Source organism: Electrona antarctica (assembly GCF_951216825.1).
Source record: "Electrona antarctica genome assembly, chromosome: 3".
NCBI lineage: Eukaryota > Metazoa > Chordata > Actinopteri > Myctophiformes > Myctophidae > Electrona > Electrona antarctica.
The window spans coordinates 57,559,853-57,573,176 of record NC_136808.1 but is presented as its reverse complement, the minus strand read 5'-3'; the positions used below and the strand labels follow the sequence as shown (position 1 = coordinate 57,573,176).

The 13,324-nt window shown below is 44.7% G+C and overlaps 1 protein-coding gene across 1 annotated transcript in view; it reads left to right on the top strand.

Annotated features, from left to right (window-relative positions):
• unc13c (unc-13 homolog C (C. elegans)) overlaps positions 1–13,324 on the top strand; it is a gene marked incomplete at its 5' end in the record, with an annotated part of 345,183 nt that overhangs the window by 165,483 nt on the left and 166,376 nt on the right. Inside the window, one exon of the mRNA XM_079497470.1 lies at positions 9,992–10,081. Coding sequence (XP_079353596.1) covers positions 9,992–10,081 — 90 coding nt within the window. The remainder of the gene's footprint in view (positions 1–9,991; positions 10,082–13,324) is intronic.

Genomic DNA, 13,324 nt, shown 5'->3' with positions numbered 1-13,324 from the left:
TTTCCTGCCGCCAATAAAATGTTTACCAGATACCTATCCTCTCCTCGTATCTTTCCCCCCATCAAGTTTCCTAAATACAGAACATCACACTTCATAGGCACCTCATAACCCAACACCTTTTGTATCTGATCATGTATCACTTTCCAAAAAGACTCAATTTTGGGACATTTCCAGAACACATGTGAGTGATCCACATTTACATCTCCACAACCCCTCCAACATTGTATCTGTTAGAAAACCTTAACCTTTTGAGTGCTTCTAAATCCGGGTCAAATGGCACCAGCAAATCACCATTTGTTTGTTTTAATCTACAGTATGTGGCGATTGGTGGTGAATGCGCATTAGGACAATTCCAATAATAGAACTCGGGAAAATAATAGCAAAACAAAACACATAAACGTCAGATAAGCGCTTGTGGAAAGTCACAGGTTAAAGGGTTCATGATGGCATTAGTGGCTTAGGCTAGTTCATGTTTTGTTTTTTTTCTCTGTCAGTGTATATCATACTATGTAGCTCAACATGTCATTGTGAATTAGTGGTGCATTCAGGGCATTCAAAGCCGTCTACATGGGAACGACAAAAGCAAGGAAAACAAAACAAGGCACTCTTCTGGTGAAAAAAAGTGAAATGGCCTTTATTATTGATGTGGCTAGTTCATAAACTGGGATAACCCACGCGTAGCGAGCGGCGAGCACAGCCTTCCTCGGGGTGTGTGAGGCCGAGCGGCGAGCACAGCCTTCCTCGGGGTGTGTGAGGTAGCGAGCGGCGAGCACAGCCTTCCTCGGGGTGTGTGAGGTAGCGAGCGGCGAGCACAGCCTTCCTCGGGGTGTGTGAGGAGCCTTCCTCGGGGTGTGTGAGCCTGTGAGGCCACTGAACAATATCTGAAAGTAGCCTAATGCACTGATAGATATTCTGGTAGTGTTTTTAGGGGCGTTGTTCAACAACTACTAAAGAAACACAAAACAATGCACTCTATAGACCTGCTGATGGTACCACTGATGGCCTTGGCCGACAAAGACTATATCTATTGTGGCAAAACCCATTCAGAAAAGGAATGAGATGATTCATTCTTTAGAAAAATCTATGGCTGGTATTCAGATAAGATAAGATCATGCAATTCGTTGCTGTCGGGTGGAAACCATTTATATCCCAAACGTTTTCAAGAAATGGAAAACAATAACCCAGAGACAGACGTATCCGCTTTCACTTTCAAAATGTTTATAAAATAGCGAAAATAGCCGATCTACTTTTGCGGGGCACTCTTTTAAAATATGGAGATACAATGTTTCTGCCCAATAAGTTACAGTATATACGAGTGCATGAGATGAACGGCTATAAAGAGAGACATGCTGAAAGAGTCAGATGGCATTTAAGGGCCTATTGACGATGCTATTTTATATAAAGAGTCTCCAGTGATGGCTGTTGTAAAACTCGTATACCCTCTGATACAAAAAGATATTGTTGTGATATAATTTAGTATACGAGTGTGCCATGGTGTTCAGAGGAGATTGGAGCCTCGAGATGAAGCTTTATTATAAACCATAAAAATAAATCATATTTCTTTTTTTTGAAAAATATAAGAAAGCATAAAAGAGATGACTACGACAACTATTTCATTCACGTTAAAAGGCACAATAAAAGTTGTTTTTTCTGAGTCAAAGAAAAGGCCAACAGTAACAAGCACATCTTATTAAAAGCAAAAGAGCAAACTAAACGATTCCACACCCCATTAGCCAACAGCAGAATACTGTATATCAAATGTCTGCTTGGATTACCTTTATGCTCGCCACAGCACGGTCTTTCTTAACTCATTCTGGACGGGAACCCCTGTTGGTGTTTTAACTAAGCATTATGTTATGCTTTAGCTATTGAAAAATAGCAGATCTACAAGCTCATAGCGCGCCACCGAGTGGCGCGCTACAAGCTTGTAGATCTGCTATTTTTGAAAAATCGTAAAAAATGCGGCACAAATCTTTGAATATATATTCTTTCAGAAGACTTTTTTTTTTATTTCGACGTCAGGCCTAAATGGATTAATTTACACCTGTGCCAAGGACAAGCAGCGCCCAGTAGATGGCGAGTGGTCGTGGCTGTGTGGTTTTGAATCACCAATCCTAAAGCCACCATCCACATCCACTCTTATTCTCCTCAACAAGGGCATGCTATAAAACTCATGCACTGTATACTCTCTCGCTGTATAGGCCTATCCCTTATATTAAAAAGAAAATCCCTTTTATTTTATTTTATTATGGTTTAATTGTCAGTTAGGACATGTCATCCTTTTTAAAAGGTGCTGGCCTGTGCACTTTTTGTTTCCTTTGGTCGAGCGGAGCACATTCAAAAGTTGAGAATAGTTTTTTCTTTTCTTTTTTTTTAAGTTTTGGAGAAATGGAAAAAAAATGTCATGGGGCTGCTCTTTATCGGCTGACTAATCATGATAAATCATGTCTGCTGTGGTGTCGGGGGAGGTTGCTGCTGGCTCAGCACCGCTCTGCAACAGGTCTTGAAAGTGCCACTTGCTTTAGCCTCAAGTAATGAGCTTTACAAAGCACTCTCATCCACCACTGGGTCCGGGTGTGGCCTTCAGCCCACGTACAGTACAGTACAGTACAGTACAGTACAGTACAGTACAGTACAGTACAGTACAGTACAGTACAGTACAGTACAGTACAGTACAGTACAGTACAGGCCTGCCACCAGCTATAGGTCTGTCTGTCACCATCATTTGGGGAGGAGGTCATGTGCACGGCGGTCGTCTTTGTGGCGAGCGTGGACTGTTACCCCCAGCAGGAACCTGAGAAGCGGGAGAGAGAGAGAGAGAGTATAGGAGAGAAGAGAGTTTTGTTTTCTCGTGCCGGTAAAGCTCCTTTGAGTAGAAATTGAGGAGAAAAAGTAAAAGCAGGAAAAAGAGTTACTGTGGAGGTGAATGGGGTGGATGCGGGATGTGAGAAGCCTGTAGGAAAGTGGCTCGTGTGCGACGCAGCGAGACGGGTGAATCATAGAGGATTCTGGGTGGTTTTGGGCAGGTCTACATAGGACCAGGTAGACATGGTGTGGAGGGTATAAATAGGACCAGGTAGACATGGTGTGGAGGGTATAAATAGGACCAGGTAGACATGGTGTGGAGGGTATAAATAGGACCAGGTAGACATGGTGTGGAGGGTATAAATAGGGCCAGGTAGACATGGTGTGGAGGGTATAAATAGGACCAGGTAGACATGGTGTGGAGGGTATAAATAGGACCAGGTAGACATGGTGTGGAGGGTATAAATAGGGCCAGGTAGACATGGTGTGGAGGGTATAAATAGGACCAGGTAGACATGGTGTGGAGGGTATAAATAGGACCAGGTAGACATGGTGTGGAGGGTATAAATAGGACCAGGTAGACATGGTGTGGAGGGTATAAATAGGACCAGGTAGACATGGTGTGAAGGGTATAAATAGGACCAGGTAGACATGGTGTGGAGGGTATAAATAGGACCAGGTAGACATGGTGTGGAGGGTATAAATTCAATTCAATTCAATTTTATTTAAGTGTCAAATCACAGCAAGTTGTCTCAAGACACTTTACATATAAAGCAGAAAACCAACAAAGATCCAAGCAATATTGTGACATAACGAAAAACTCCCCTTTAGGAAGAAACGTCAGGCAGAACCCGACTGAGGTGTGTCTCTCCGCCTCCTGAACATCTGTTGTTCCAACTCCATTTAATATGGATTTATTTATAATGTTGGCTATTCAAAAATAACACATATTTGATTACTATGTATTCTTTTTTAAAGTGAACCTTTTTAACAGTTTAAGTCTGGAGGTCTCTGGCGCCAAATATTTGTGAGATAATGGGGGGTCCACGGTCAGATACATGTGGTCCTTGACATGAAAAGGTTTGAAAATCACTGTGTTACATGATCGCCTGATCGTAGTTATGTATTTATTTGAGATAATCGCAATTATTTTGCATAATAAGTAGTCGCTTGGAGAGGCTTATTGTCGGTATCGGCCAGGATCGTTTCCATTCACATGTATAAAAAAATGCATCTATCATGCCCTCCCACTAGCACTCCATCTCTCCTAAAGTTCCGCCTATAAAAAAATGAAAAAGACAAAGCTAGTGCAAATGTTCTCCTCTTGCTATTCGACATGCGGTCATGGCCACGACGGTACAGTAGGAAAAAGTATTAGACAAAACACGAGGCAAAAATACTGCCGAATGCAGAGCTACTAGTCCGAGCTGATGGTCTCTCTAAATTGTGTGTGCAATGTTATGGAAAAAAAATGTCGGTTGCACAATCCCTTCCATGTTTCTATTTTTCATTTTTCCAGACGAAAAAGCACCAGACAGTGCTTTTTTAAATTCATACCAGGAGGACAGAATGAACATATACTGTACCCTTAGACTAGTGGTTTCCAACCAGTGGACCGGGAACCACCAGTGGTCCTTGAGGGGGTTCCAGGTGGTCCCCAGTGGTCCTTGAGGGGGTTCCAGGTGGTCCCCAGTGGTCCTTGAGGGGGTTCCAGGTGGTCCTTGAGGGGGTTCCAGGTGGTCCCCAGTGGTCCTTGAGGGGGTTCCAGGTGGTCCTTGAGCGGGTTCCAGGTGGTCCTTGAGGGGGTTCCAGGTGGTCCTTGAGGGGGTTCCAGGTGGTCCCCAGTGGTCCTTGAGGAGGTTCCAGGTGGTCCCCAGTGGTCCTTGAGGGGGTTCCAGGTGGTCCCCAGTGGTCCTTGAGGGGGTTCCAGGTGGTCCCCAGTGGTCCTTGAGGGGGTTCCAGGTGGTCCCCAGTGGTCCTTGAGGGGGTTCCAGGTGGTCCCCAGTGGTCCTTGAGGGGGTTCCAGGTGGTCCTTGAGGGGGTTCCAGGTGGTCCCCAGTGGTCCTTGAGGGGGTTCCAGGTGGTCCCCAGTGGTCCTTGAGGGGGTTCCAGGTGGTCCCCAGTGGTCCTTGAGGGGGTTCCAGGTGGTCCCCAGTGGTCCTTGAGGGGGTTCCAGGTGGTCCCCAGTGGACCGGGAACCACCAGTGGTCCTTGAGGGGGTTCCAGGTGGTCCCCAGTGGTCCGGGAACCACCAGTGGTCCTTGAGGGGGTTCCAGGTGGTCCCCAGCTAAATGAACCACCAGTGGTCCTTGAGGGGGTTCCAGGTGGTCCCCAGTGGTCCGGGGACCACTAGTGGTCCTTGAGGGGGTTCCAGGTGGTCCCCAGCTAAATTAACCGCCAGTGGTCCTTGAGGGGGTTCCAGGTGGTCCCCAGCTAAATGAACCACCAGTTGTCCTTGAGGGGGTTCCAGGTGGTCCCCAGTGGTCCGGGGACCACTAGTGGTCCTTGAGGGGCTTCCAGGTGGTCCCCAGCTAAATTAACCGCCAGTGGTCCTTGAGGGGGTTCCAGGTGGTCCCCAGCTAAATGAACCACCAGTGGTCCTTGAGGGGGTTCCAGGTGGTCCCCAGCTAAATTATCCACCAGTTGTCCTTGAGGGGGTTCCAGGTGGTCCCCAGCTAAATGAACCACCAGTGGTCCTTGCCCCCTCAAGGACCACTGGTGGTTCCAGGTGGTCCCCAGCTGGAACCACCAGTGGTCCTTGAGGGGGTTCCAGGTGGTCCCCAGTGGTCCGGGGACCACCAGTGGTCCTTGAGGGGGTTCCAGGTGGTCCCCAGTGGACCGGGGACCACCAGTGGTCCTTGAGGGGGTTCCAGGTGGTCCCCAGTGGTCCTTGAGGGGGTTCCAGGTGGTCCCCAGTGGTCCGGGGACCACCAGTGGTCCTTGAGGGGGTTCCAGGTGGTCCCCAGCTAAATTAACCACCAGTGGTCCTTGAGGGGCTTCCAGGTGGTCCCCAGCTAAATGAACCACCAGTGGTCCCTGAGGGGCTTCCAGGTGGTCCCCAGCTAGAGTTGGTAATGGATCCTTATTAGATCTTTAACTCTTGAGAGCGTAACATGAAAATGTGGTTTCATTTAATGCTCTCAAGAGTTGAATTATTGTTAGACATCTGCATCACCTCATTTGCACGAAGTCTAGAAAATTAGAGAACGTAGATGAATTGTCATTTTGATCGTTTGCCTGTTTTGTCTTATCCAAGAATTGTGAAATGTGTCTTGGGCCTGAGAGGCTATATCCAGGTCCTGAGAGGCTATATCCAGGTCCTGAGAGGCTATATCCAGGTCCTGAGAGGCTATATCCAGGTCCTGAGAGGCTATATCCAGGTCCTGAGAGGCTATATCCAGGTCCTGAGAGGCTATATCCAGGTCCTGAGAGGCTATATCCAGGTCCTGAGAGGCTATATCCAGGTCCTGAGAGGCTATATCCAGGTCCTGAGAGGCTATATCCAGGTCCTGAAAGGCTATATCCAGGTCCTGAGAGGCTATATCCAGGTCCTGAGAGGCTATATCCAGGTCCTGAGAGGCTATATCCAGGTCCTGAGAGGCTATATCCAGGTCCTGAGAGGCTATATCCAGGTCCTGAGAGGCTATATCCAGGTCCTGAGAGGCTATATCAATGGTGGTCTGTGGCTCAAATGCCAAAGAAATAATGGTCCTTGATATGAAAAGGATTGAAAACCACTGCCTTAGACTGCCTCAGTCAACCCGACGCCTCCCTTCCTCCTCATCATTCTCCTTGGCACTCAAGCAAACATTGTCCAGCGCATGGTGCCCATTGACCAACACCCAGAATAGAGCTCTCTCTCTCTTGACTGATATTCAATTCAAAGGAGCTTTATTGGCATGAGAAAACATACGTTTACCTTGTCAAAGCAAGTGTCAAAATACAATAAAATCATCGCACATCATCATACATCATCTCATTCCGGCCAATCACAATTTGCGTCCTGCACCTTCGTCATCAATGTGTGCGTTACGCAATGTTTGTCTTTACTGTTTACACAAACACAAAATAAATGTCCATTCATTATCAATGGCATTTAATGTTTGTGTTGAGACAAAAATTGGATTACATACACTAAAAGCTGGACATAGGAGGGGCTATCGAAACAGTTGAACATAAAGTACAGTTAGAGGGGGTACAGCATTTTGTAAACAGAGCTTTACATTGCATCGTTATGTTATACATGGGTTTAAAGCTTTTTTGAAACAAATAGCAGCTTTTCTTTTTTGCAGTCATTTTGGGACAAATAGCAACATTTTTTCTCAAGACTATTTAAATACTAAGCAAAAAAACCCCTCTGATTTAAGATGTGTGTAAAGGTATAGCAGCTCTGTTTACATGTGCAGTAGGTCTACTTGGTACAGATAGTAGTCCTTAGGGTGGTTGTATTCCATTGGCTAACCTTCTTTTGTCTCAACAGTTCACAAATCTTGCTGTTCTCCCAGGAGTTTCATGTCGTTGGGAATAAGATATGTAACGCACATCCTCCATTCTTGCTGCTGAGCCAAACTGTCAAAACAGACAATGTAGAAAAAAAGCAGGGGCTCCCAACTCACTAGAATGCTCCAAAAAACTGCCTGCTGTGGCAGGACATACGACATTTTGACCGTGAGGTCTTTGTCAAGTATGCTTTTCGTCGTTGGTCATAGCTTCAAAATCCATGTCGTGTGCGTTCGTGCGTGCGTGCGTGCGTGCGTGCGTGCGTGCGTGCGCGCGCTTGTGATGTCAAACATAAAGGCTGTGATGTTTTTTTAACGGCTCTATTTTCCAGATGTTTGCCTGCAGGTGCTCTCCTCTGTTAGTGGTGTGTGTGTGTGTGTGTGTGTGTGTGTGTGTGTGTGTGTGTGTGTGTGTGTGTGTGTGTGTGTGTGTGTGTGTGTGTGTGTGTGTGTGTGTGTGTGTGTGTGTGTGTGTGTGTGTGTGTGCTGGGGGGAGGAGAGGTAGAGTGATTTTTATGAGGGTGTTGTCCGGCGAGAGGAGAATAGGGATATATAATATGTATAGGGGGCTGTGATGGCCTGTCCTGGTGTCCTCAGGCCTGTCCACCCCCGTCACACTGTCCACCCCCGTCACACTGCTCTGAGCAGCCTGATGGCTTCATGGCCCTGGGCTAGAGAGGCCTTCATCAGCAGGCTCCCCTTCCCCTGCAGCCCACTTAACGATTAAGACGGACGCTCACTTAGTTATGATTGCTGGCCGGTCGCTCCCTAATCAATGCCTGGGGTTTTTCGGGGTGGGTATGGGGGGGTGGGGGGTGGGGGGGTGACAAAGCTGCTCTCTCCCAAGCAGATATATAGATACGCTCTGTCCTCCAACTCTATGCATAGTATTATACAGTATATACAGTATGTGTATGTCGCTGTCGGGCAGAAAGCTCACATCTCCATATTTTATCCCATTTAGACTTCAGGACGATTCTACAAAAGGCCTTCTAATCTAAATCCAGACAGGGTTTTCTGAAAAACCCTATGTTTCGTTCTCAAACGTGTCGTTCTCAAACATGTTCATGTCAAGGACCCCCCAAATGTAATTGGCCGCCGACCCCCATGTGAAAATAATATGTTGTGTCAGGATCCTCCAGAAGCAAAGACTTGAGTTTAAAAACGTTCGCTCTGAAATAATATATATATATATATATTCAAAGATTTGCACTACATGTTCACGATTTTTCAAAAATAAATTTCAATAGCTAAAGTATAACATAATGCACCAAAAAGTGGTTCCCGTACAGAATGGGTTAACTTTTTGTGTTTTTGAGTGGTGCAACCACTCCAAGGAACAGCAATGTCCTAACCTATGTGACTATGTTTAGAGTACCAGTAGGGGCAAAAGTGGCGCTGTTGTGCCAGAAACAGAGAGAGAGAGATAGTGTTGCACTGTTGCCTGCTAATTACAGAGAGAGAGAGAGAGAGAGAGAGAGAGAGGCGTGGGGAGAGGGGAGTTGCACCACTCAGTTCACACGGGTGTGTTTTCTTCTCTTTGTATAGATTTCTGTCCTACTCTATCGTACTACAGTGTCGCACAAAAGTAGCAGATCTGCAAGCTGGAAACGTTGTGCGAAGCGACGCGCTTTGAGCTATACTTTTGATGCTTTTGAATTTTAATCCTGAAAAGTACCAGTTTTGGACATAATATGAGGTTTCCACCTGACAGAGATGATATTAACACCCTCTTGAGCTCATGCACAGCCCGAGCTCCTCGGGCAGGAACCTGCAGCTGCTGCTTGTTGAGGCAGAAGACAAAGCTGTCTTTGCTGCTTGAACAAATCTTTGTCTTCTTTCAAATTACTTCCTAAAATGCACTTTTATAGAAAGATGTGAACAAAACATGTTCTGTATACATAAGTATTCACTATAATGTGGGCTACTGTGTGTGTGTGTGTGTGTGTGTGTGTGTGTGTGTGTGTGTGTGTGTGTGTGTGTGTGTGTGTGTGTGTGTGTGTGTGTGTGTGTGTGTGTGTGTGTGTGTGTGTGTGTGTGTGTGTGTGTGTGTGTGTGTGTGTGTGTGTGTGTGTGTGTGTGTGTGTGTGTGTGTGTACCTGATGTTGTCTTTGTTGACACCAGTCACAAGGAGGTCCTGATTCTGGAGGTGGGCTGTGTCTTTGATTTGTACATGGACCAGCCATTCCAAGATAAACACTCTAAGTATCAACCATTACTTGGAAGTATAACAAACCTGGGGTATCGCTGTAGATTTGCCATACTGATATTCGGAAGCCTGGGCCATGTGCATAAAGTGACCATGAGTGGCCTAAGAATAGCTGGCATGACAAAAAGTAAAGCCAAACAACTTGCCAAATACTGCTCTGTTTCGGCTGTTATAGGCAGTTTGTCTGTGTGGAGGAGGAGGTGCCATGTGTATCCTTAAGTGAACATGAACTGTCAACCCCGTTATATTTGTCTCCTTGTAAAATTAATTGTAATTTGTGGATTCAAATAAAGAAATCGAAATGTGTGTGTGTGTGTGCGCCGTGCATGCGTGCGTGCGTGCGTGCGTGCGTGCGTGCGTGCGTGCGTGCGTGCGTGCGTGCGTGCGTGCGTGTGCGTGCGTGTGTGTGTGTATTCATTCATAGTCCGTGTACAGTAGTTATTATAACATAAGTGTGTGATCTGTCTTTCCTTTGCAGGATAATTTCCCAGCAGGAAATCCTGAACGTCTCCAAGACCTGAAGTCCACCGTGGACCTACTGACTAGCATCACCTTCTTCCGGATGAAGGTGTGTGTGTGTGTGTGTGTGTGTGTGTGTGTATGTGTGTGTGTGTGTGTGTGTGTGTGTGTGTGTGTGTGTGTGTGTGTGTGTGTGTGTATGTGTGTGTGTGTGTGTGTGTGTGTGTGTGTGTGTGTAACGATACATTTTAACACATTGAGAGCCCACGCAAAACTGCCCAAAATCACTTTCACCTAGAAAATCCATTCACATTTTTTATAATTCAGCTGACTGTGGAGACACATGCTGGAACTTTTTACTTTGAAATGTTTTATAGTTTCTGAGTTATTTAATTTAAACGCCAAATGCATTCTCAATGGCGAAAACACAAACTTTGGCACCACGTGTTAAAAAAAAGTGTTTAGATTTTTCTGATTTTATATATATATATATATATATTATTTTTTTTCAAAGACGTCCACAGACGTCTTGGGCTATGCACGTGCGGTAATACCCAGGACGTCCACAGACGTTTTGGGCACAAAATGTGTTAACAGCGATACGATACGTATCACGATACATGGTTGACGATACGATACATGGGCGATATTGGTTCATTCATGGCGATACCATACGATTCAGTGGTTTAAAATCGATACAGTAACTATTTAGAAAAGACATGAAATCTGTGTGAAACATGTGGATAGAGCAGTTTTTTTTAAGGGAAACACATTATGGACAAACCCATGCACCTTAGCATGAACACAGAGACTCATTTACAGTATCAATAGACCTTAATTGTGATATGGAATGGAAAAGTAATTAAATCCCTTTTTTACTTTTTTCTTCTTAAAAAACGCACAAGTGCTTAGTATTGATTATTGATTATTTGCATTGCAAAACAATTCGATAGAATCGATACCGATTACTTACATTTCAATACGATACGATACAATGTCAAACGATATTATGAGTTTTCATTTCGATATACTTAAATTCTTGAAATTAAAATATATTTTTCGATGCAGTTACTATAATGGTTACACCCCTAGTATTAGCGTTTCTAACACTAGATTATTAGGTGATCGACTGTGCCACGAAAAAGGCTGATGACTACTTCCGGTTCACAGAGCCAGTTCACGGGGTCTTCCGGTTCACAGAGCCAGTTCACGGGGTCTTCTTCATTCTGTTCGCGCTGCATGGCTCCAGAGCGCTGGAGTCAGTGGTGGCATGGAATCGGTTTAAAAAGATTCTTACTTATAGGCTTAACAAGTATAGCAAAAGATTGGGATTAGGGTTATAAGACATTACAGGCTATAGGTTTTAGGGTTTGGGGTTAGAGTTATGCCTTATTCATACTTATTTGCGTGGCAGTACTGTCTACCGAGAAATAGCATGCTCACATGCTTGGATCTTGGATCTGCTAGTTTTCTGCCAAATTCCAGCTATATTGAGCTATTTCTGATGTCCTCACAACCGTATAATACAAATGTGCGGGCATGCGTATTATTACAAGCACACATTTCTTGGCAACAGATTACAGAGTAATAAAATGTGGAGTGGACTAGTCTAGCAGGTATCCTTCCTGATCCTCAGTGCCACTGTGTCCTTATTGCTATTGTTGCATCACATGTCGTCGCTGTTGGGCAGAATCCTTATATCTCCTTATGGCTTGGTTGAATGCTTGATTCTGATTGGTCTATCGCTGAATTCAGCGGGGTGTTATTTCTTGATAATGAAAAATATCCGATCTGCAAAGTATTTTTTAATAAAATGTGAAAGTCGATATGTCTCTGTGGGTTTCAAGAGCTTGTGACTATTTTGGATCAATTGTAAATACTGCAGCATTAAATCCAAATTCACGGACACAAAACATGTGATGAATCAGACTCCTTTGCATACATACAATTTGCATACATTCCTCTACATACACAATATGGGCATACAAATATGCATTCCAGAAAGCAGGGTCAATGAGCTGTCAGCTCCGCTCATTATCCAGACCTGTCTGTCTGTCTGTCTGTCTGTCTGTCTGTCTGTCTGTCTGTCTGTCTGTCTGTCCGTCCGTCCGTCCGTCCGTCCGTGCGTGCGTGACTGACTGACTGACTGACTGACTGACTGACTGACTGACTGACTGACTGACTGACTGACTGACTGACTGACTGACTGACTGACGGACATTGGTGGAAAAGTAGTCAAAACCCAATATCGTTATTCTCTTCCACTGGTGACTGACATAATTTACGACTGTTTTGACTGTAGTCAATACTGTATATGGTCATGGCCATGAAATTCTCCTTTGATCAATATCAAGCATATGAACCCAGATGGATTTTTGTTTGGAACCCTCCATTTGGAAGAAATCAATCCACACCATCACCGCGGACACCATAAACTCTGTCACTTTCAACACCCCGCTTAAAATGTGGACATTGATCCCTTTTATGATCCCCATCCATATACTAAATGGAAATTATTATAGTTTGTTGTTGCACATTCTCTTGATTGGCTGATAGTGTACCGTTGCTGTCCAACACAAACCTCTTATCTCCAGACTTTTTGTGCATTCTTTTTTTGTCTTTCTTTTTTTTACATCCTACTTGATCATACTGCACCGTCAAACAAAAACATGAACACTTTTGCCGTTTAGGTTTGAATCCTGAAAAGTAAAAGTTTTGGAAATATGATGTGAGCTTGTAGATCGTCATTTTTTTGTTTTCATATTATATGACAAAGTATAAAATAGGACATAAGTGGTTAATTGATTCGTTGATCTAATGAAAAATATAACATATATATATATGTAACATGATAAATCGATACTATAATGTTGTCCGGTAATGTTTGCACGGCACACATGCACACCGTACGTGCATACACATGCACACCGTACGTACGTGCATACACATGCACACCGTACGTGCATACACATGCACACCGTACGTGCATACACATGCATACCGTACGTACGTGCATACACATGCACACCGTAGGTGCATACACATGCACACCGTACGTGCATACACATGCACACCGTACGTGCATACACATGCACACCGTACGTACATACACATGCACACCGTACGTGCATACACATGCACACCATACGTGCATACACATGCACATCGTCTGTGTCGGGTCGAAAATCAGCATAATATGTCCAAAACGGTTGCATTTCGGGATTGAAATAAAAAAAACATCGACTTTTTGATCCGCTACTTTTGGACGCTTTCGTTTGACGCCTTCGTGTGATCAAGTAGGACTTGTATTCATTTCCAAAAACGAAAAAAAACAACACAAAAAGTCAGAATA